At 38.7% G+C, this 25,118-nt stretch overlaps 3 protein-coding genes across 11 annotated transcripts in view; 1 reads left to right on the top strand and 2 right to left on the bottom strand.

Moving 5' to 3' along the window:
* Positions 1-1,136, bottom strand: part of LOC109474849 (general transcription factor IIE subunit 1-like) — a 5,604-nt gene extending 4,468 nt beyond the window's left edge. The window contains exons 1-2 of the mRNA XM_019775299.1: positions 913-1,136; positions 21-225 (exon numbers count right to left, since the gene is read on the bottom strand). Of these exons, the coding sequence (XP_019630858.1) occupies positions 21-225; positions 913-1,034 (327 nt within the window). The 5' untranslated portion in view covers positions 1,035-1,136. The remainder of the gene's footprint in view (positions 1-20; positions 226-912) is intronic.
* Positions 1,137-1,313: 177 nt separating this feature from the next.
* Positions 1,314-20,951, top strand: LOC109474819 (SID1 transmembrane family member 1-like). Of its 9 annotated transcripts, none has more exons than XM_019775216.1 (29): positions 1,314-1,665; positions 5,200-5,327; positions 5,731-5,892; positions 6,016-6,061; positions 6,223-6,321; positions 6,670-6,753; positions 7,051-7,162; positions 7,866-7,922; positions 8,334-8,427; positions 8,848-8,897; positions 9,748-9,768; positions 10,499-10,558; positions 10,828-10,977; positions 11,399-11,631; positions 12,049-12,122; positions 12,363-12,429; positions 12,699-12,772; positions 12,941-13,015; positions 13,315-13,363; positions 13,666-13,708; positions 13,959-14,033; positions 14,255-14,391; positions 14,859-14,961; positions 15,312-15,385; positions 15,819-15,865; positions 16,222-16,327; positions 16,637-16,747; positions 17,216-17,329; positions 17,709-20,951. In XM_019775216.1, the coding sequence occupies exons 1-29, from the start codon at positions 1,450-1,452 to the stop codon at positions 17,769-17,771; spliced, it is 2,724 nt and encodes a 907-aa protein (XP_019630775.1). In that variant the 5' UTR covers positions 1,314-1,449; the 3' UTR covers positions 17,772-20,951. The 9 variants fall into 9 exon arrangements, with proteins under 9 accessions (XP_019630775.1, XP_019630774.1, XP_019630777.1 ...); XM_019775215.1 differs by having other exon boundaries at positions 10,496-10,558; XM_019775218.1 differs by lacking the exon at positions 9,748-9,768 and adding an exon at positions 9,204-9,218.
* A 634-nt stretch (positions 20,952-21,585) lies between these two features.
* The window catches only part of LOC109474793, a 22,696-nt gene continuing 19,163 nt past the window's right edge, over positions 21,586-25,118 (bottom strand). The window contains exon 18 of the mRNA XM_019775154.1: positions 21,586-25,095. Within this exon, the coding sequence (XP_019630713.1) occupies positions 23,262-25,095 (1,834 nt within the window). The 3' untranslated portion in view covers positions 21,586-23,261. The remainder of the gene's footprint in view (positions 25,096-25,118) is intronic.

The following is a 25,118-nucleotide window of genomic DNA, read 5'->3' as shown; positions in this document are numbered from 1 at the left end:
ATTTCAATCTTCCTCCTCATGTGATCCAACTTGTACTTCACCACGTTGACCACCATCTTGTAGTTGACGGAGTAGTAATTGTGGCGAGTGGTATGCCCGTCCGAGTGGGTCTCCATTCGCATACGGGATTTGAGAAACTGGTCATTCTTAAGTTGGGTGATGATCATCCGCAGATGTTTCCGTTCAAACTTCAGTTTCTCTAGTAGGTCCTCTTCCTTGATATACCTGCCATTAACAAAAGGGATGGTTAGGTAAATAGTGAATGTCTCGTACCAAGGACATTATACACAGTGTATAATGTCCTACTGTGTATAATGTCCTTGCTCGTACATAATTTGTAGCTACAAGAACATAACGTTACTACATTCATGTGCAAAATACTAAAGGCAGGGGTCGAAATAGATTTTGGGGCCAACTTGCACTGGTGCAAATGAAAAGAAAAATACTTGCACCGGAAGAAAAATAGTTGCACCCTCCAAAAATACAGAAGTGATGGGAAACATCCGCTGGCAGCGACGTAGATAGTAACCTTCTGTTACTTACAAAAAATGAAGAAAAACTTCATGGATTCTGGTTTTGTTCCTTTCCACTCCAGTTCTTTATTAATTAATATTATTGGGTAATTCTACAGGTAGTAACAGTGGATAAAGCAAACTTGCACCATGGTGCAAGCAGGCAAAAAATTAGTTGCACGACACCAAATTTACTTGCACCAAGTTGCACACAGAGGGTTATTTCGACCCCTGAAAGGTAAATACATGTCCATCAGATAGACTTTTAAATTTATAACTGAAGTGTATTGTAGTAAAATTAAAAGGGGACCCCTCTACAGATATTTTTTTCCCTGAAGATTTTGGGTCAAAAGGTATTAATCCTACTGCCTTTACCATATACCAAGGACCTCGGTCTTACCTGTTGTGAACCAAGATGTCCATAACAAGCGCGTGTTCTATGCCATAAAACCCCCGCGTTATGAGTCTCACCAGCTTGATGAGCGGCTGGGGGATTTCTGGGGGTGCCGGTTGGTTCTCCATCAGTATTTGAAGACTCTAAACTGTCAAGAACTAACGTCAAACTCAAAACTTCTTTTAAGTATGGTCAAACCATGCCTTTGCTCAATGCTCATTTTCGGACATGCGCACTAGCCATGTGGTGCTTATTCGAATGTCATTTCTCCTGACCAATCAGAAGGATGCAAGCTCTAACAGTAATATTGATTGTCTCTACGTTCTCCAATCAGAGAAAACAATTTAGCAGTATTGCCCAATCAATGGCCCCAAACTATATGACGTAGAGGGAGCAAAGAAACCGGAAGTGAAATTGGAGAATTCAGAATCTCCATAATGAGATGCGCAGTGATCCAACATTAAAACCTGTCTTTTATTCTTCGGGAACATGTAGAAACCACTTGTTAGACTGCAGGGTTACGTAGTGGATATCTTTTAGGAAATGGCCACCTTTGTGGTCTTGGTGGCAGCGATTTTAACGGCGATCTCAACCGTCGAGACGTCCGGGGGTGTGTCCTCGGGGGCTAGACCGGCCAGGGTCCGAAGACAAACTGGAGAGCTACGGCAAGAAATTCCCGCAGAGTTCACCCAGATCTACCAGGGCTCCGTATTCAACGGCACGGAAGATATCTACCGGTACACCTACATGCAGAATGAGGTGAGAGGAATATTCTACGTAAAGGGGAAGAGAACACAAATAAATATGGGCTAATTGGACCTACAAATTGACATTCTCGACGCAACAGGGAGTGCTTTTACCTGAGAAAAAGGGCGGGGCGGGTTGGAAGATATATCTTTTTATTACATAGGTGATAATATTTTGCAAATTCGAACAGGTAGTTCTTTGATGGGACGACTGTCTTTTGTGTCATGATGACACAATCATAATTTCCAATGGCCCCCAATTCACATCGCGGATAGCCCACCCCGAAAATCAATATGCTGTATTCAAGGAGGCCATGCATTGAATTCCCAAATGGAATAACACTAACGCTGAACCTTATTATTAGCTGGGCATGGTCATACACAATGCAATGCTAACGCTGCTTTTCATTTGGGATTATAATGGGAAAAGCATTTTTAAACCCACAGCATTATGCATTGCAATAAAAATGATTCAATAATTCAATAAATTGAATTATTCAATGTATGGATTATGCTGGCAGGTGAAATTGCTAAATGTTCTGTCAAAGCAGCTCCAAGTCATCTCTCATGATTGGTTGGTTTGGCTTAAAGAATGTATTGACATATGTCATATTTTTTAGTATGTAGCAACACTGCCAAGAAAAAGGTAAAACTTTGATTGTGACAAACTCTGAAAGCCTGATTGTTTGGTCCAAGGCAACTACATTGTGACTCATTTTCATTCATCAGAAAATGTAGAATTTACCAGAGAAAGCAAGAAGCTAGATGTGTTGTAACTTAAATCACAGTCAACACTGTATTATTATTTCTATACACACACATAAAAGAACAACTGTTAAGAATTTAAAGCAATCTACTAATGCAGCATCAGTAATCCCAGAGGCTTGCACAATTCTAGTTCTAGTTCTATACAATACTAAGCAATACCCCTCGCGGGGTCTAATGCTTAGGGAAGTGGTCGTTCCCCAGCGTGACCGGTGGTGGTGGTGAGGAAAAAAAAATAACAACAAACAAATAATAACAAAAAGGAATTGAATACAAGTAATATGGAATAATAAGACAGAAAGATTAGCACCTGCAATTTTTTTTTCATCCCAAAGGATTGGGTTAACCTTTACTCCTGGCATCCCCAGAACATTGAAACTGTACATGTAATGTTGGTTTACAGATAAATTATTCAACGGGCCATAGGTTTTGTCACACTTGCTAACCTAGCTAAGCCTAATGCATGGTCACATTTGTCATGTATAATTTTTCATTACAATTTGCACCGAGGCTTCAAAAGAATGACAGCTGTAAAATTCCATCAAAAGACAGCTAGGTATTATATGACATATCCACAATTCAAAAATTATCTCAATCTGTTTATGTATATCATTCTGTTGTATAACAAAAGTGGCATCTTTAGTTACAATGATGGTACATGTCTACATGTATCTTCTGTCATTATTTAAGCCATGGACGTCCCCGTTGCTTTCTGATTAGATTAGAATGTGTAGCAGCTGTGTTTCACTGGCCAAATTCATTTCACACAATTACTCTTCTTCATTCTGAGGCACAATGTCTTTGCATCCTCTTTCAATGAGTCAGAGCGTATTTAAGATTCAGGAACACCGGTAGCTCCTTCCCCTGTGGTCAGTTAATTACATTTATGAAGCATGATTGAATATTATCAAATGGTATACATTTTGATGGAAAAAAGAAAGAGTAAAGTACATGTAATGTAGAAGTAGCTCCAAACTAACTTGTCATTGAATGCCCTCCAATAATATTAAAAGTCCTTTTGAAATAGATTTAGTCACTAGATAGACTCCACTGTGGACTGCCATTTTGTTTCTCCAGACTAAGTGCTCTGTCATCATTCAGTATGTCCCATAACTTCCATAAAGATCAATACAGCTTTGAGTATCCAATCCGCATAAGTGTCAGGATAAAGGGTTTTCAACCTACATTGTACAAAATTAGATGACATTGGTAGTTTTTGTCAGTCATAAAATGAAATAGAGTTTCCAGATTGTTTTGCGCATGGGCGATGATGATAAGAAATGGTTGTTTCATTGGTATTTAATTGTCTTTTTTTTCTGATTGCATCAGCACCCAGAAAACCTAGATAAGTGCAGTTAGGATATGCACCAGTGTGTAATAAGCTTTGCACTGCTGCATGCTGTTTGATAAAACTGACCATGTTGATACCACCCAATCCCTGCTAATGCACCATTAGTCTCCTTTAGTGTGGAAATTCTCTTCCTTTTTGTGAGATTGGATGGGGTGGATGTAGATGAAGTGTAGATTAGGGTCCAGGCTACATTTGCAATTATAGATAGGATTTTATGACTGCAAATTGAGGGCATTCTCGAGTCAGTCATGGATGTGTACAAATTTCATCTGTCTTGTGATGGAAAATGCTTGATGCCATGGCCTTTCTAGAAATGCAGCGACAAAAAAATTGGTAAAATGCAGCTGTGCGTGCCTGTTAATAAGACATACTGATTGGCATCATGACCCGTGAGATCTTTTCCAATCTAATTGCAAATCATTCTATTTAGTAATTTAGTTATTGTAATTTGGCTGAAATTCAGGAACTTCACCAACAATTTTAGATTTTCCTTTTATCAGTTTTATACCGGCGGTGCAATTCTATCACAATGATCTTTTAATTGGTATCATTTATTATATGTTTCAAAATGCTTTTCACTCATATACGTGGTGGTATTCTGAGAGTAGATGTTAAATATTATTCGATTTCAGCCACAATATCTCAATTTAATTGCTCACAGCCCACACACACACACAAACACACACACACAGATCCTATTGGCAAAGTTGCAATACTATGACATGAATGTTCATGTGCCATTTCCATACGCTACTGATGTGTTCATACAGTTGATTAAATGCTCTTTAAGGGAGCAATTTTGCTGTTAATTGTGCGGTACGCTAGCATTTCAACCTCCCATCTAGGATCTATAATTTATTAGTTACCACGCTCATCAAACATTCATGGTGTGGGATTGTTCCAGTTAGAGAGGATCTTCTTGTGGGGGCAACAATGTGATTCAGACTGACAGGCAATCATAAGGCCACAACAGTTGAATTTGTTGGGTCTAGGATTTTTAAAAATTATGCAGAAATGGAGTATCAACATTGAAAAGAAATCTAGATTTTCACAGAGGTACAGCTTATAAGTTATAAGATAAGGTCACAGAAGAATATTATGTGGTACTCTCAGCTATCATCTGTTACAATGACCTATCAACTTTTTTTATTCTAGATAGTTGTTATCACAAGACTATATCTGGACAGGACTAAATAAGCTACTAGTAATGGATCAACATTCACTGCAGCATATCCTTTCATATGTATTGATAACATTTACAAAATGGTGGATTATTTTATGTGTTTGAGACATGGCTCTCCTCAGACTTGCATACGGAACCATTAGAAGGACTGCAGTAGTGTGCATATAGGTATGAGGAACACCAGTGGATTCAAACCCATGACGTTCTCACCCAGGTGAGGGTTGATATCATGTTTTACTCCCTCTCAGTCCTCCCCACGTGCCATCCGTGTGGAGGTGAAGAGTGAAGGGGCGACGGAGGACTACCCTCTCCTGTTCGTGGTGCGACAACAGCGGGGCATCCTGTCGTGGCAGGTGCCCCTCATGATCAGAGGCATGTGAGTATCAAACGAATGGATTAATGAACAATGGTTGAACTGATGAATGAGTGTTCATTTGGGAAAAATGCAAAAGATGCACCAAAAAAACAGTTACTCATTTTGGAAACGGTCAGACGTTCCAGCTGGTAGCATCCACCACCTTTCATCAGTGACACTGGAGAATTGAACTATTGATCAATATGCAAGTAGGTGAAGACAGTTTTTTTGATAGTCCAATTTGTAATTTTGTTGTAATGTAAGACTTGCTCTCAGAAAACATTTTCTTTTGCTCAGATTTTAAATCAAGGAAGTTCGATATGAACTTGATAATGAAGGGAATGCTGCTTGATCATTTAGAGAATTCATATTGTTGTACGGTGTACTGATAATCAATTGTCATGTTTTTTTTAAAACCTTGTAGCTATGGATACGACAAGGTGAGCCGTACGCTGTGTCCCATGGACCACCTGCAGGTGGGTGTGAAGGACGAGAAGGAGACTGTGTATCTGGAAGTGTCGGCGGCATCACCCACCGCCCTGAACTACCGCGTCAACGCAACCATTCTCACCGACTTTATCCTGAGGTTAGTGTCACACTGTTGAAGGAGACATTTGTTTGTCCATAAATAGACAAGGCCAGGCTTTTGAAGATTACAAAGATCATTGACTATCAGTAACTCATGTTATTTTGTTTTCATACCTTTCAGCACTGGACAACCTCGAAATTTCCTTGTATCACCTTCCCAACCACAGGTTAGTACTGCATAGTTACAGTAGTGTATATCTGATTAATTTAATTAGGAGGTCCTGCAAACCATACATGTATGACATAACTATAAGTGTAATTGAAGTAATCTTATGAAAATCATATTGGAAAGACAATAAAACAAAAAAATTCCTCTATTCTCTCCCAGTATTATGCATACAAGATGCCTCCTGATCTGGACATGGTGGTGGTGAAAGTTTCATCACCAAATAGTTTGTGTGCCGTCTTTTCCCTTCAGCCAATCAAGGTGGGTCTGTCATGTGATGTGAATTCGTATTGTTTTTTTCCAGCTGCAATGCTAACAACATAGCATGATTGTCAGTCTATTGCAAGTTATTGTTATTGTATGTTATTTTAACACAATGTCAATAGAGGCCACATTATGGTGTGGATGTTTTATAACATGTTTGAAAGCAAATGTATTTGAGATTAGTAACTATTTCCAACAATTTCTAACCTTTTTGACTTTCTAATTACCCGAAGTATGCTGCAGTGTATTTCAAACATTGTGCTGGGGTGAAGTCTGCTATCTCAGATTGTCTAAATGATTGAACAGCATTTGACGTGATGTGAAATGTTGTCCTTCTCTATCCAGTGCCCAGTATACGACTTGGACCGAAACATCGAGTTTGTGGGAATCTATCAGACATTCATGAAAAAGGCCGCCATCACGGTACAGGTAAGTACATTTAGTAGATAGCTTTAATCTAGACAAATTCAGACCTGCAAAAAAACTGACTGCATCACAGAAGCAAAGTGTGTCGTTTCCATCAACATTTGGACTCAAAGCTCAAAATACCCACATGCAACGTGCAATTTCAGGGCTCGAGATTGCAACTTAAGTGGTCACAAATGTGACTGGAATACAGCTGTGCGACTTGATTTGAAATTTGAGGGTGAATTGAGTGAAGTCAAGATGGAGTGGAGTGAACTGGAAGGTCACAGAATGACACTTCATGTCTGTTTCATCTTGCAGAGGAGTTATTTCCCTAATGGAGAGTTCTATGTGGTGGTGGTGGTGAAGGCTACGGATGCTGACTGTACTGGTGAGATGGAGACCATACAGCCTGCTTATCCCTCTGAGGAAGGTAAGGGGGACTTCTTCTCCATAAAACATCATCAAAGTCCTTAGTATTTTTTGTTTTAATACTGCAACAGCTGGTATCCTCCCCTTCAAAAACAGAAAGAATGCAAAAACCTGAAACAACTGATCAACTTGAAGGACACCAAAAGGAAAAAAAGTTATGCCAAGTGTTATCTGTTATGCTTTAGGCAATGTGTATGTGATAAAAATTTAATAAAAGGGAGTCAGTTATTTATTCTGTTTCAGCATAGATGTCTTCCCGACCCTTTGAAGATATAATCACTACACTCATAAAGATATGATGATTAGTTGCTGAATGAAATAAAAAGGAAAAAAAAAGACATGCCTGTTATCTGTTATGGTTTAGGCAATATGGTACGTGATAACAATTTGGTAAAAGGGAGCCAGCTATCTACAAACAAATGTATTCTGTTTCAGCATAGATATTTCACTGTCTTCCCTACACTTTCAAGATGTCATCAATTAACTAAAAAAGATATGATGATTAGTGGTTGAATGAAAAAATTGAAAATATGTAATGAGTAAGTATCTTAGTGGAATACTGTACATTCTGGAAGACTAATGTCTAGAAAGGAAAGGGGGGTCTGCAAACATGCCAGAAATAATGATGATGACAATACGACAGTTGTCACCACTTATCGGTTGCTGTGATGATGTTAACCAGTTAGGTGTACTTTTGGTTACAGCGTTCGAGATGCGACGTGTGAAGGAAGTAAATGTCGTGGTCGGGCCGTCTATTACAGGTGAGTTCATTTGGTCCTGCGGTTCTAGATCTCATGTACATTTCTGTGGAGGAGGAGAAGAGACACAACCAGTAGCAATATATTTCAGTCTGTGGTATGAATGAAATGTTTTAATACATTTCCCTTCCTAGCTTTGGGAGTGAGATATAACTCACTGAGATATAACTAAAAGATTATAAGGTAAGTCTTGTCCTTGGTGCTGAAGGTGTGGTTATTACATTATGAATCTTACGGGGGAATTGACATTATGTCAGTTTTTCTTTTCCTTGAATCCCAATGGACTACACATGTCTTAAAGTTGTTGGTCCTCCACATTCAAGAAATGTATTGATTGTTTATATTTACCACTTTGTACTGTTGTATATTGTACACCTGTCAGTCACTCCTCAATTCCTTTTGACTTCTACATAGATTCCCAGTACGTGACAGCAGTGTTTGTGGGAATCCTGGTGTTTGTGCTGTTCTATGTCGTCACCTTCATGGTTCTCTTTATTCAGTGGATCAGGTGAGTCATTACATGTAACATTATGTGTTATAGAGCACGTCGGCAGAATGTACTTTGCCTGCGTGAAACCCGTAATGTATTGTGCATAGCAATTCGGCAGAACGTCTCATACAAGGTAGTACTTGCGTATATAAGTTTAACATCCCGTCTGTAGTTTCCAAATGTTGTGTCAGAAGAGATATCCCCTGCAACAGGCAGAATTCTTCAAAAATTCAAAGGATTCAAAAATCCAATGAAAACTCTGAAAAATTGGGGTTTCGTGCAGGCGCAGTATGTTCTGCCGACATGCTGTGTTAAGACCTAGCTAGGATAAGTAACAAATAGCTTCTTTAGGGCAGCTAACTTTAGACACAAAGTCACACCAGGAAAATTTTTCGCCTATCATTATTAATTTCAATACTCTTGCCTGTAATGTTTCAGACAGAGGAATGCAGAGCTGGAAGGGTTGGCACCAAGACCTGAGGAGCAAGGTGAAACAAATTACATTGATTTTACCAGATTTTCCTGTTGGGGCACAACAGAAAATATTTCCAAATTTCCCACCTATTTCTTTAGCATGTGTGTAGTGTAATTTTAAAACAGTAACTATATTCCCACAAAGTATTGTTTTGAATTTCCAGCATGTACATTTTTGTTGTTTATTTATGATGTGATGTGATGTGACTTTTTGTTTGTTATGTTTTTTCTTTTTTATGATACCCCACTATTCTGTCCTACCTGTGCATGTGCATCGTCCCTGTATTGCATGGTCTCCATGACTCTTCTCCACGGAGCAGGCTATGCTGGAATAGGTTGGGAATGAGATGATTTTGTTCTCAGTGTCACTGGTGGTAAGGTTGCACTGTTTTTGTTAGAATGCAAAATTAACCCTAAACTAACTTTAGTTTTAAGGTCACCAGACGTGTGATTTTTTTACCTTGCCTGTGCTAGGGATGACTGCTTGGTAATTTGTTTAATGTAGAAGAAGTAGATTTCTGGATGATTGTTACATTTTTGTACTTCACTGGTAATTTGGCAAAACCTGTACTGTAACATTAGGTGATTGTTGGCTGTATCGACAGACAGCAATTATGTAGTACATGTCCATGCATATCCCCATGGTAGTGCTTGTACATATACTAAGTACTTCTGACAAGTCTGCCTTGTATTTATTGACAGAGTAATATCTTTTCAAAATTTTGAGGCACGTTTGTTGCCCATGACTTAACGTACAGGCTTGTTGTCAACCAATACTGCTATCTTATTAAGATGCACTTCTGTCTTATGACTTATAAATAATTTCTCACCTCTGCTTCTTCTTTCTCACGCTTTACTATCTAGGTGGTTTCCAGATCACTCAGCGTATGTGGTCTCTCACTCTCTTTCCATGCTGTAATTTTAAAGCTAAATGAACTGCATGAAGAAGAAACTCTGGCCTTGTCTTGCCTTTTAAATTTTTTTGGTTCACTTGTGTTTGACTGAAGAACTGGATGCAGGATTTCTTCAATAGTCAAGTGTGACATCTATTTAATATAAAAAGTAGATATTTGCTTTTGATGGCTTAGCTTGGATGTTTCTGTATGTGTGTCAAAATTAAACAAATATCTTTGAGTTACCTGATACTGTACATGGTATGTTGAACTTTACATTGACAAGCCCATTAGCAATTAACAAACTAACATTAGTGGATGAGCTGTAAGGTTGTGGTGTGGCTTCATACATCAAATTTTGTACAGGCATACATGTATGTATCCAAGTCTAGCATTCTATGGGGATATAACATGCATATCTATCAAACCTGTAACCTTATTATTGTCTGGTTACCCTGCATGTGTTTTGGCATACAATTGTTTAGTAGGGCTGATCATCTGATCTGATTGGCTATGAATACTAGTATTTAAAAAAAGTTTTATTCCAAATAGTCAAACTGAAAACCACATTTTGTGATAATAATGTATAGCTTCAAAGTAAACTTTGTGACATAGAACACTTCTACATGAATCTGCATGGTTGTAAGATGCAATAACAGTTTCATCTGATTTATAAATTGATTGAAGTAAGATCATAATCCAATCATATTTCTTTGCAGCAGCAAGCAATGCTGAAGCTCCCATCAATGCTCAGAGAACAGAACCAAACTATGGAGCCACCGGTGAGTGACATGTACAGGCTGGGGTTACATTTACTTAATATGTAGACATGTGTACACTGTTGTTTACATTTTGCTATGGTTGGGAATTCTGTTTTGACTTGCATATGAGTAGGTTTTTCCAGGAGGATAAATAAAATCACACTCATTTATTTCATTGTTATTAGACTAAGTATTGCATGTTTTGTTTTTGTACAAGATGTCCCTGTATTTTTCTTTCAACTTTACTTTTTTTGTTAACAGAAAGCGTTTCTTTTCTTTATGTTAACAAGGTTGGGACAGAGTAAAAATGCCATCAGTGCTGGACACTGCTTTCACAGATGGACTGAGTCTGAACCACATTACCATACTGGGCAAAAAGTTGTCCAACAATGGTTCAGTCAGCTCACAGAAAGAGGCAAACATCTCGCCTAATAAACCAAGTGTGTAATTCTGTCTGATGTGTAACTTATATATATATGGTGTTGGGTAGAGGGTATGGCAACCACCATAAACCTTAAAGTTATGATATATCAGATATTGTTGATAGAGAAGAGCCAGTTAGAATGCTTATTTATTTGTTTATTGTATAGTCTATATTTAGATTCCCAAATGAATCTCAAATGAATGCAGGTGGACAGTATGAAAATAATTTCAAAGCAACACTGCATGAACAGATTAACATTGAATACTGGTATGTACAGTATAATCCCAAGATATAAATTAGTGACACATAAATGGCATATTTCTAACCCTAACTATAATCTAAACATGAGAGATGGTTGAAACAGTTGTGTTGGTCAGATTAATGTTTTATTTTAATGTTTTGAGTACAACATTGTTATTGTGTCTGAAATTCCTCAGCTACCGACCCCTACACCATGGGAGAACAGCCTGCTGAGACCAAACCTGGCATTCCCCCGACTGACCAACCCAACGGTCCCCCCATCCCTCCCAACCCCCCTCCACCCCGGCCAGCCCAGCCCAAGTCCTACCCCAAACCTCCCATGGTGCACACCCTGTCGGACAGCTCCATGGAGGATGACATTGACATGCTGGATGATGCAGATGAGGATAAGGACATCTACAGAACCAAGGTCAGAAACAGTCACCATGCAGGTTTCATCTCCCCATGTAGTTTTCACATATGTGTCTCAAAACCAGGGCAGAGTATTAGCTTAATTTAGTACGGTATTATGAGGCTATATAAGGCTATTTTACCCAACTGTGTGTGTGTGTGTGTGTGTGTCTGTGTAATAGTAAATGTACATACGTCATTCTGATGTACCTACTAGTATTTCTGTGAGTAGATTAGAATGAAGTGTTTACATACACATTTTGATGGTCATTTAACAGGTCTTGAAAACAATTCTGGCCATTTCTGATATTATTCTCCTTCTCAGCCTTGAATGACTTTATGCACTTTTGTGCAAGCAATTTTAAAATCAAACATAGTTACATGACTGTTTTGAAGTCTTGAATTTCATTTTATAATCCTTCCCCTTTTGCTGCAGACCTTCCTGTATGTTGCGGACCTTGCTAGAAAAGACCACCGCCACCTGAGTCAGAAGTACAACCTGTATAGCTGGTAGGTGCTCGTCGACAGGAATAACTTCACAGTGTTTATGGTTTGCACTTATAGGAGAACTTAAGTTGAGAGGAGTGTGTTATTTTCCAATAATTCTAGATAATAGTTTTAGGATTCTGAAGAAGAAAATGTGAACACAGTTACTGTACTACTTCACGTTATATGATAAAGTACTCACTAGTTGTGCATGCAAAAGAACTGCATCAGTACTGATTTCTCTCTTGTGTTTACCACATACAGGAACTTGCTCACCATCTCAGTGTTCTATGCTCTACCTGTCATACAACTGGTGATCACTTACCAGAAGGTACGATTCTACATGTACATTTGTGTACAAAACAAGCACATACATGTATTTTCCTTGCCAGTTCCAATTTAGTGCTATAGCTGTTCATATATTATTGTTTTTTTCAAAACAGCTTGAAAGCTTGCCTTCAACTTAGAATTTAGCAAGAGGAGAACATAGGGCTGGACTTTACACCTGACCCTTTTCACTCCCTGAATCTGTGAATACCATGCAAGGTTGAGTACATTTTCCCATGTAATAACAGTTCTTGATTTTATGTGTCCTCACAGATGTTGAACACCACCGGCAATGAGGACATTTGTTACTACAACTTTTTCTGTGCACAGCCTGCTGGGGACCTCACGTAAGGCACTGATGAATATTATATGATATATATGTATGATACCATCATTATGGATCTCCAACTTTAATTCACAACCCCTTAACTGTATCCCCCCCATTGACATTAATTTTCATGCCAACTAGGAGATGCTTTCAGCCATAATGATTAATGTTGTAATGTTGTTTTCAGTGCTTTCAACAACGTGTACAGCAACATTGGCTACATCATGCTTGGTGTCCTCATTCTTATCCTTGTGTACCGTAGGTAAGGAACATTTGTTTGTATGGCATTACTGCCTCAAAAAATGTTTATTGTATGTTTGTCTTGGGCCTCCCCCAGAACATGGCCCTGCAAGGGCACCTTTCCTATCGATCAACGCTATCCCTGGTACTGAATGTTCGGTTGTTCTGCTGCCGGCGACTTTCATTCTCTATTCTTACAAAATGTACCAGTTATTTATTGATTATTGGTAGTTTTTTGTTTGTTTGTAAGATATATACAGATTATCATTAGAAATACTTTGTAGTGAGAGTGTGAGACAAGATGCTGTTTATCCCTTACAGGGACTACACCCATCAGAAGAAGGTGGATGCTGGTGACAGATATGCCATTGTAAGTTATGGAGCTGCTTTGTCTGCTGTTAAAGGGGAGCTTAACTTGAAATAACTCGGACAAATTAATTTAAGACAGTAACTGTTGATGGGACCTTGCAGAGATGAATTGTGGATGGGATGAATTTCTCCTTCACAAATTTGATTTCTACGGACTAACCTCAAATCAATAATTGTTAGAACGTCTTTACCAGATTACATGTATCCCAACAAGCTATAATGACATAGACCATGCAGTAATACTGAGTGGATGATTTTTATTTGGTTTGTGTATTGACTTATGGATGTTAATGTCTACTGCAGGATTACGGCATCCCCAAACACTTTGGTCTCTTCTATGCTATCGGTAAGAGGAATGTCTTTTGTAATTATTGCAATGACTGTTACAAGATTCAGATGTTTATAATAAACTATTTTGAGCCTGGCAATATCATTCATAGTATTTAGAAAGCAACATTACATTCAACACTGCATCTTTGATAAAATGGGTCATTAGGCTATTAACTACATTAGGTATGTAGTTAATGCATCTATGTGCATGTGGCTCATGAAGTGAATCATTCTGTTCATTATCTAATTTCCTATGTTACTATCAGGCATTGCCCTTGTGATGGAAGGGGTGATGAGTGGATGTTACCACGTCTGTCCTAACTACTCCAACTTCCAATTTGGTAAGGAAAGCCCACTGCAAACTATTTGTTATTGAGCAAGACCAAGTATGACTATTCCAATTTTTTTTTAAATGTATGTAGATAGACTTGAAACTATGAAACCTTGGCTGTAACAAGAAAGCAATCTAAATTATTTTCTACATAAAAATCTGGCCCAGTGATACCAGTACATGCTGCCTTGTTAAACAATATGTGTGCATGTGTACAATGCCATACTACAGACACCTCCTTCATGTACATCATTGGAGGACTGGGCATGCTGAAACTCTACCAGACACGACATCCTGACATCAATGCCAACGCCTACGCAGCATACGCCAGCCTGGCTATCGTTATCTTTGTTGCAGTGATTGGAGTGGTAAGTGCACAATGCACAGTTAGTTACTAGTAGTATACTATCCCACGGGTTACATTTGTATGTTACTTTTAATTAGAATTCCAAGTTATTCAGAAGGGTAGCAACATGTAGCAACATGTTCTTTCTGAATTCCCTCTTCCTTCTAATAGTTTTTCAGTGAAGGGTCATTCAACAGGTGTTGAACATCAAGAAATTATAAAATGTATTCCACAGAATAAAATCCTGAAAGCCATATAAACAAGATACCGGTAGTTATATGCCATGTATGGCATATTTCCTAAAAGATTTGATGGTATGCGTTTCTACCAAAATTGCACGATTGCTAGACAAACGTAGCTGATACCAACCCAACAACTGTTTCCACTACATGTAGGTTAGGTGTTTTCCACATAATCTTGTAGTGTTGGTGTTGTACAGTCCTGTATGGTGTGTAAACTTCACTGTTCCATCCCTGTACATGTGTTCAGGTGTTTGGCACCCCTTACTTCTGGGCCATCTTCACTATTGTCTATGTGCTGGCTATCCTGGCCCTCACTGCACAGGTGTACTACATGGGCAGGTGGAGACTAGGTAGGACAGGAACAGTTCTTGTTTTTGGTTTTGATTCAACGTCTTTCTTTAGTCACTTTGCCTGAAATTTTTGTACTAGTTAATATATGGTGAACACTGTTTGCACAAGTTATTTAGATGCTTAAAGTCTAGGAATGAGCTTATTGACTTCAGGGATCATACTATTAGCCACAAACATGTATTGGAATGCTACTGCCTACTAGGTATGTATAGATTTGAAAGTTTTATTGTCACATGCAAAAATCATAAATATTGTCAAGAAATGGAAATATTATTAGTACACATTTAATACTTGATAGTTGTATAATAAAATTATTATATAATAATGTTAACTGTGTTCTCTCATTTAGACATGGGGATTTTCCATCGCATGTACCTCCTGATCAGAACAGATTGTTTGCAATGTTCCAAACCGATGTACTGGGTGAGTACAACATGCAACAGCTACCATGAGATGTCTACATGTAGATTGATCAATTTAGCGCACTCACATAGAAGGAATAACGATTTCAATGGAATCTGAGATGGTTGGTTTTCTATAATTGTGCTACAGTGTAATTAGTAAGTTTTGAAATCTATAGGGTAATCTTTCCTGACTTTAATGGAAACTGCTCATCAGACAGCTAGCCTACAGGTACACATTTTATCTTGCATATACCCGGTATGGTGCCGAGTAGACAGATTTTGCATTTTGGTGCCCGTTGGGGTTTTCTGTATCAGACCACCAGACAGACTTTGGAGATGTTTTCAAGTATCTTTAAAAAGATACGTACTGCTGTGCACATACTGCTTGTCCTAAAGTTAGCAAATCATTACTGGTAGGTTTTTGATGACTTGTGTGGTTTATTTTCATTCAGGACCGTTTTGTGCTACTTCTGGTTGGAAACATCATCAACTGGTCGCTGTATGTATATACATGTACACTACTTCCTTCATTTTGTATTGTCATAAGAAATGTTTAATGATGCACAGAACGCAGATGACCAAGTGGGCCAATACACTGTCGTGAGTGACTAGGCTCTATCATAATAATTACATTTTACAACATACATTTCTGCATAATTTACAATAGCAGCAGTTAAGTTTTAATGTTGTCCCACAATATTTACCTATTACCCCAGAGCATTGTTTATTGCAACATAAAACTTGATTTAAGATTTTGCCAATTATCTCGTTTCGTCTGCCAGCTCATTCCTTGGAACAAGGCTGAAGACTTTAATATACCAATAATGATAGTAAAATATCTGTTTGTGTCCCCAGAGCGTTGTTTGGTGCAGTGGCCCAGCCTGATGACTTTGCCTCCTTCATGTTGGCAATTTTCATCATCAACTTCCTACTCTACTTCGTCTTCTACATCGTGATGAAGGTAAGTCTTGGGCCCTTACATTGATAGAGACCAATAATCTAATAAATACTTGTTCAACACTGTACCGCAAACTTATCATTACCGTGAACAAATAGTTTGAAGACTTCATTTCTGCTGCACCTGCCGCCACCGTGAACGTATATATTTCCATGAACATGTCCGTTTTTCTCAGACCGCAAACTTTTGCTGCCACGAATATTAATGGATTTACAGTACCTCATATATGTATGTAACTGGTATTATATACCACTACCTCATGTACATTATCATCAATGTTCAATAAATTTTTTTTATTGTATCCTTGTGTAGCTACGGAGTGGAGAGCGTATCCTGTGGGTAACTGTAGGGCTGATCATCATCACACTGATCTGTTGGACGCTCGCTCTGTCCTTCTTCTTCAAGGGAGTCACTACATGGGAGGTAGGGCGATGAAGGAATCAACTAATCCATTTGTGATTGAATGTATATATGAATGAATACTAAATGAATGGTGGACTATTAGTAAGTGAATTATGTTTGGTATAAGTGTGAGTCAGAGCAAACACAATTGGTTTGTTACTGTAGTATTATTTTTTTCAAAGGTTGTCTGCACTATCCCTTTATATAATATCCCTAATCACTGCCTCATTTTGACATGTTTTTTAGAATAATGGAGAAACAAATTGAGAGTGTACAGTTTTCAGATCATCAGGTCCTTGACCTCTAATATTATCTTCAGTTATTGTATCTCTTTTGCTTTTTGATGATCACAGTACTGGACTATATGACATTGTTGATCATTCCTCATAGACATGGATGTATCATTTTCAGGTGTCCCATGCTTCTGATATTTCAAATGGCATTAGGATGATATCTGTATTCCCTAACTCTTTTTTTGCCTCTCCTCAGAAAACACCAGCCCAGTCTCGACTGGACAACAAGGACTGTGTACTGATGGGGTTCTATGATGACCATGACATCTGGCACTTCATGTCTGCTATCAGCATGTTCTGCTCATTCTTGGTCAGTTAACCTCTCAAAGTTTATTACCTGCATGAAAAATAGAGGTATTGTTTTGGGTGTGTGGGTGGAAAATTCTATAATTCGAATGTTAAACATACATGTACTAGGTGTGAACCCCTGCTCTTATCAATAATTAGTACAATGTCATGTATGCTGGTTCTGGAGTGTACTTGAGTTTTGTCTGTCATTTCTAATGTTACGTTGAATCAGAGCACAAGATTGTAGTGAAGGTGTCCATTTCAGTGTGTGCATACACTGCAGTCTTAGGCAGCTTTTACTTTTTGATTTCATTCAGTGACACCTTAAAGTAGTTAACCAGTTTATACGGTATGCAGAAAAAAACTGAACTACATCGTGAAAACAATGCTTTTCTTAACAGGTTCTACTAATGTTGGATGACGATCTAGACTACACCCCAAGAGACAAGATTCCTGTCTTCTAAACACCATCTGTCCTGAGAGGAGGTATCATGTACTTCAGATGTAATACTAGGGGGAGCCAGCAGGTGGCATTGCTATTCAAGAGTATGTGGTCATCAAGAAGATGATATGCTACAGTTGCACTGTATTGCTACCGGGTATATTAAGATTTTAACTACGCAAGACCACTGAATAGAATAAAAACTGTTAGTCCACACTTTTTCAGCATAAGGTATGAGAATTGTCTCTTGGAAATTTTCAGCCATGAATGAAATTGATGAAACTGCATACTTGGAGACACATGTAAACATGGTGAACCCTCAACATATGCAAAGCACACACTGTACATGTATGTGTTGAAGGCTATATAATATCCTCAAGATTTATTCTCTTATGAACACCCCCAAGCTTTGCACAAGGAAAAATATACAAACATCCATGCATTGAGATATTATGCATACCATGTCATTTGGTAAAAAGCATCTGCATCTTTGAACACCTTTTGCAGTCATGTTAGGAAACTATCATGTTAAACATGTCATTTCCATGTGGTTCGATTGAACAGAAATTCTATGACTTGTTTAGCTTAGCCTCCAGTCTTGAGGATTCTAGAGATCTGCTTATTACCATAGCACTGGTTGGAACAAAATTAAGCCTGTTAAGAATTTTTTTGCTCTTTAAATCAAAGAGTGTACAGCTTGCTGTAACAGTTATGATTGAAACAGGGCTTGATATACATTTTTGTACTATTTTTCTGCAGTATGTGATTCATATACTGGGCCAATATTCTTCTAGCTTGCCAAATTGGAAGTCTAAAAAGACTTGGAGCTGTGTTAGATTTAAGCAGGCAGTGTAGCTTTGAAAAGAGCTCTAGAACCCCAACATAGTTTGGTTGTTGTTAGGTTGAGCTAATCTACAGCATTTTGAAGAAAAGTCCATGTCCATGCAATAATGCTGATGTCAGCACTTCATATGAGACCAACTTTTGTACCGTGTGTGTATGATGCCGAAACAACAATAATGTAACTGTGCCATTGCACTTGGCATTGTGTCACCATTTTATAGCACTCTACATTTACACGTATGTACCACAAAGTAGGAATCATTAATTTGGTTGGAGACATTTTGGCTCCCATGTTTCCAAAAAATTGTTTGGAAAGACACACACACACAAAAATATTTTTACTATACAAACTTTATCACACTGCAAATGAAGCCTTATACAACAAGGAACATTTCCTGGAACTGTATTAAGGTGCTCTAAGAGTCTATATTTTCCCTATTTAGCTAAATCTTTTTAGCTATGCACCCCAGATTTGGAGCTGACAACAGAGCTGTAACATTCTACCACCTGTTAGCACTAGTATCTGGAATGTCCATCTTGGAACACCTGCTTGGGACCTGAAATGTTTTAAAAGTGTGTGGCTAAATAGGGAAAATACATAGTAACAATTGTAGTGTGTAGTATATTGGTAAAAAAGGATAGGGGGTATCTTAGCTTGTAGGTTGTATCATTCCACCAAAAAATATCCCTTAGCAAGAATTTGACACATATAGTAGTAATAGTTAAGGAAGTAGGAAACAAGGTTAATTTCCAACAATGTGAATAACTGAAGAGATAACTGACCAGTGTATTTGTGTACAGTTTCTACATGCAAACTGGCTGGTGCAGTAAAGCATGCTTAGCTGAGACAAAAACCCCAACATGCACAAAGATACCACATTATTACAGTGTTTTGAGACACTTCAGACTCAAGCAATGCAAAAAAGAGAGACTTGTTGCAATAAGTGTTTTGCTATGGTCATCTTCAACATGAATTTCTCTGGTAGCACCATAGAAATAGCTAACCTGTAGTGTATTTGATACTTGTTGAAGAATTTATCAACATTGTCAAGTACTGATACTTATCCTGCATGGATGTTGATTTGGGGTGTAGAACTAGCAAGGCTAACATGCTCATAGCAGAAGTTATGTCAAAAAGCAGCGGTAGCACACATGTAGGTATACCCAGGAACCAATCTTGTAAACTATAAAGTTAGAATGTGCTTGTAACATTACTGCAATGTTCCCAAAAGACATATATTAACGAGAGTCTATGGTTCTATAATGTCATCTTGGCACAGAAGTCTCACAAAAGGAATCCACAGTGCAATCTAAATAATCTATTTCAACTAATACGAAAAATATAACATTTCAAGAGATTTAATGTATGTTGTAACAGAGTAACATTTAAGGATATGAACTCACTGCTGTTGAGTGAGAAATGACCAGGATAAATACAGAATTGTGCACGTGTTTGTTGAAGGCTTGTGAAGGGCTGATTGTTCTATGTTACGTGTATCAGTATCTCTTTCAAAGGTCTTTGCTGCTACAACTGTGATCATGTGTGTGGAAAGTATGGTGAGAATACAGTAGAGCAGAGTTGTCCTGTGAGTCGAAAGGTGGAAAAACAGTATGTAGGAACAATGGATGTACATTTTCTTCTCTATCATAAGCTACAGATGGAAAATAGTATAAAATGATATTATATTAAAGTTGTTGTTACATAATTATACATTACTGCTGGAATGTTGCAATGCAATAGGAGCCAAGGGGGAATTAGTATATGAGTGCAATTTTAGCTTTCGTATGTATTCCTATAGAATATGTTGGGTGGATGTTTATATTTCAAAACTTTGTCTGTATATCCTGCTCTCTTTCAGCACCTTTTGATGTACACATTTTGTATATGGGTACTGTATTTTTCTCCGTTCAATGTGTAGTTAAATTTTAGGGTCAGGGGTAGATATGGTATGTGTTTTACAATGAATATTGATTGTCATGAAAAGGAAGGATGTCGTCTTGAGACAATAGTAGTATTAGAAAGGTTGTCCAAGTGAGCTACTATTCTATAAATGGCCCAAATGTCAAACTCATTCCAGGGCAAGATTCAGTCAAAGTATATACTCTCGTTTTTGCCGAAAACTTGTGTGTCAGAGTTGTCGTCTTAACTGTAAATTTATGTAACATGTAGTAAGATTCAATATAAATACACAAGGATTTGGTGACCTCATACCACCGCCAATGCACTGTTGTGTGTCATGTCTTTTGGAAATGACTAATTTTGATAAGTCATATATTACTATATGGAGTTTTTGGACAGTGGGTATGTAATCTGTATGTAATGTTTCCTGTTGCAACAATTAAATGCATGGAAAGCCTTCCCTCACACAAGGGTCCCTGCAGTCTTTTTAATCTCCTGGTATTTTCACAAAACAACAATATAGTTCAAAGTTATCTCCTATCAAGGATTTAGAATTTGGGAAATTTCATTTTTTAAACTTGAATAATTCCTTAATGAACTAACTCTACACACATACTGTAGCTGCTAGACCCGTTTCTCCTCAGATGAGGCACGGTCCGACAATGTCATGTGTAGAAGCTGCCAGATTGTGTACGTCGGACGGAAGCCAGTGGCTGCAGTACCTACACCCTTCACTGTGTGGCGCTAGACTGTGGCAGTCAGGTTCAGCTTGTTTGTACATGTAATGGTGGATGCAGGCTACTAGTTTAAGAACCTTTTTACCTTTCACTAGGCGATCGGTGCTTCAGGAGCATCATGTCAGTATCTGCCAAGGACATTATACTTAGCAGAAAGTGTGAATGTTATTCAGCACCTAGGACAGGGATAGTTGGCTCAGTGTGAATGTTATTCAGCACCTAGGACAGGGATAGTTGGCTCAGTGTTCATGTCACTGTCCCAAAATGAGTTATGGGGGGCAAATTAATTGGTTTGTTTAGTTTAGGAAGGGACTTACACAAAAAACAATTACGAAACCAATGTATAAGAGCAATGAGTTTCAATGTTTTAATCACAAAATGCAACTTTACAAGATCTGAGGTTTTGTCTGATGTTGGATCAACCGAGCCATTTTTTCACAGATATGATAAATAGACTTCCTAAATATACAAGCACAATAAACTTAACTAATGTTTGTTACATGCATGAATACATAGGTACTAGACTTTATCCCTATCAATGCAATCTATACATAAAACAAGCTACACTGCTCATGGAATGCATAGTTTCTTTTACAAGCTCAAAGACCTAGCTGCATATTTTATATATCTCCTTGCAGTTACTGACTTAGAATTTGGCACCATATTTTGTATTTGTCACAGGTTCAGGCAGTGTAGGGGTTTGAAACAACTTCTTCAAAGGTTGAACAGCCTTAAAATATTCCTTTAAAAACCCAGATGTTTCAAGTACATATACATGACAAAAGGAATAAAACAACTCTAAATATACAAACATATAAACATCTAAAAAACTATACAGAACATCTAGATATTTTCAGGCAATTGTTAACAAACCATTCTCACACAAAAATAATGCATAATTTCAGAACAGCACAAACCAACCTCCACACATTAACTATTTAACTGCTAACTGAGGATTCAAATATGTAATACACTGTGAGGTTTGAAATTGATTTGAATCAATGATTTTGAAGTTTCTTCTATCGTCTAACATAAACATAACTGCTGTTATGTTGATAAAAACATGTACTATTGTCTAATTTGTACTGCTTTCTTGGCACCACTCTTTTTGGTCAAAAGAGAAAATATGATAATCATTGATCCTGAGATGTTCTTAATTTCTGTATTAAGTAATCTAATTACATAGTATTTTCCTCAATTTCTTCTTCAGAATTTCAACAGGAATACAATTCCTCACAAAGTATCAATTTGGTTTTTTGTACCACTGCATTGACAATTCATACACATTTTATAAATAATAACAATATTAGCTAACAACTTCTTGTTTTGCTGTTTAGAGGTGATAAAAATACTCAATTATCAGGATCACTAGAATCCCATGGTCCTGACTTCCTATATTGGTCACCCATAGAATGAATGTCTCTGCCAAAATAGAAGTGAACAGGTCTATTGAAAACTTGTCCAATTTCACTTGCTTTCCTTTGGTCCCATGGGACAGAGGAATTCTTCAGATTCAAAAGTCAAAGCACAGGCAAAACAGCAAACAAAAGCAAAGATAAACAAATCTGATAATCATATATGACAACATATAAGCATACAATTCATAAAAAATAGAGCTTCTAGGTAAATATATTGATTCTCTACTTATACTTTGAATGTAAACATATCCTAAGGAGGTACTCTACAGTGATCAGGAATCTATGTACATGGATAATTTGTCTGTAATAATAGATAAAAATAGACTAGTGTCATCAGATGGATCTTTGCAACAACAAAGTTTCCACTATCCAGGAACAATATTCTGCCACATATTTTCATTATAGTGATACATTCAGGGCAAACCAAATGTAACAACCATTCACTGTACTCTGTAAAAGCTAGATTCTCAGCTACCCATTCAAAACAGGTAGTCTTTTAAAATGATATTATGTAGGTGTTAGGTGCAGGTTTTTTTTGTGATAAGATGCTTCATGCATCAGGTATAGACCAAACAACAGTTACCAGACAGTGTGCACAGCACAGTCTGTATAGATCAGACCATTGTTGTTCTTTCATATTCCTGCTCATAGTTCATCTGATCCTCTCCCAGTTCCTTTTGTCGCTGTTTGTACTCTTGGAACTCCTGTTTGAGAGCAGCACACCGTGCGTCGACGTCAGAAAATCTTGATATCCTTCGATGTCTGCGAATTTCACGAGGACCGGGCAGTTTTGACTCGGTCTGTCGAGGCTTCTGTTTTGGTAAGGGGCTCTTGCCTTGAATGATGTATCTTTGTACAGCCTGGAGAATGTTTGAGCCCAGTGGCTCTGTACTGTCCCATTCAAAGTGTTCATCTGCATCTGTGGGGTGTGGGGTGGACCCTGAGACTGGAGACTGTTCAGAACTAGTAGACTCGAATGGGCCGTCCTCTCCGCTAATGTTATCACTGCTGTAACCACGAGACCCCTGAGCTGTGGTGTGGGACGTGTTCTTACTTACAAACCCACTACTGAGGGAATCATGGTCGGGTGAGGTATATCCTTCACTTGTCCTAAAGCTGCTACCTCGCGAGATAGCGACTGTGGAAGTTTTGCTTCCCCGGCCACTGCTGGCACTAGCAGAACTTGCACGGCCTGGTGAAACCTCAATCGCCTTTGGCTTTTTTTCTGTGAATATCTCGTTTACCAACGTAGCATTGCTCCCCTTGAAGGACTTGTCTTCACTGTCTTCTTCAGTAAGAGTTTGCTCGGAACCGAAGGTGAAGTCTGAGTGGTCCAGCTGCGACGTGCTGCTCTGTGGAGTACTGTGGAAGACGCGGTTGAGTCGTCGAGCGGACAATGTCTCAACTGGTGCACTGTGGCGGTTATCTAAGAAATCTACCTGGGAACTCGAAGGGAATCCACTGTCTTCTGGCACATAAGGATAAGACACTCTAAAGGCAGGTTCTCGGAAGGCCTGATGCCGTGGTGGCTTTGGTGGCCCTACAGGGTAGACTTTATGGGATTCTCTACTGGAGGTGCTACTGTGGCTCTGGGGTCTGGTGTTCAAATAGTGCTGCATAGGTATCCCTTCAAATGAAGTCCTGGAAGCACCCGAATATCTCCCCAGACCACTGCTGGGATACTTGGTGCTGGTAGCTGAGCTAGGGTACCTTTGCAGACTTTGACCTGGCATGCTGCGATATCTAGCAGGTTGTGCGGTGTGAAATAACTCAGGACTACTGTGGACATCTGCCGAAACAACTCGCTGTGATCCTCTTGAGTAACGCGACGAGCGACTTGGCGGAACATTTGAAGACGACTTAGCAGGACTTCTGCTAGAAGCAGGTTTAACCAGGGCCCTCCTAACCTCTGAACTGTGACCACTCCCATAGCTCCCGTCACTGCTGGTCGGGGAGGGTGTGACCTCCTCCTGTTGGATTGGTCGGAATGTGTTCTGTAGTCGTGGTACTGGACAGAACGAACTGTCCCTAGAAATATGGAAAGGCCTGCCTGGTGGGACAAGCTGTGGCACGGGAAGGATGTCATTGGTTTGGTATGGCGAATGTCGCCTTTCTTTTGTAACACTCTTATCTTGACCCAAGATGAAGCGACCATCTGGGGCTCGACTGATAGTCCCTATCGGCCGGGTAATCTCAACGTTATACCTGAAGGTACGCGAGGACCTTAGTAACCTGTACATGCTCGGTGAGTCGTACTGAATGTTCATGTTTTTGTCCTGAGACGACATACTGGGCTTCTCTGACGCAGACTTGCTCCTGTAGGAATCTGGTGGGCTTTGTGAGCTGTCCAGGAAGAACCGGTTTTTGATGTGCCCTCCAAAGCCGTTGGTGAAACCGTTAGAATAATTGTTACTTTGTGGGGTCCACCTCACTCTGTCTTGAGCCAACCTGTACAAGGATTAAAGGAATAG

This window comes from Branchiostoma belcheri, unplaced genomic scaffold (genome assembly GCF_001625305.1).
Source record: "Branchiostoma belcheri isolate BF01 breed outbred unplaced genomic scaffold, Haploidv18h27 scaffold32, whole genome shotgun sequence".
In the NCBI taxonomy this organism is placed as follows: Eukaryota; Metazoa; Chordata; class Leptocardii; order Amphioxiformes; family Branchiostomatidae; genus Branchiostoma; species Branchiostoma belcheri.
This window is presented reverse-complemented; position numbering and strand designations above follow the sequence as displayed.

Bases quoted from the DNA above. Each gene is read 5' to 3' on its own strand.
- LOC109474819 (XM_019775215.1), top strand. From the start codon at position 1,450: ATGGCCACCTTTGTGGTCTTGGTGGCAGCGATTTTAACGGCGATCTCA. The intron at 13,709-13,958 runs GTAAGAGGAATG...TGTTACTATCAG, and splicing joins TGGTCTCTTCTATGCTATCG to GCATTGCCCTTGTGATGGAA. The intron at 16,748-17,215 runs GTAGGGCGATGA...GCCTCTCCTCAG, and splicing joins AGGGAGTCACTACATGGGAG to AAAACACCAGCCCAGTCTCG.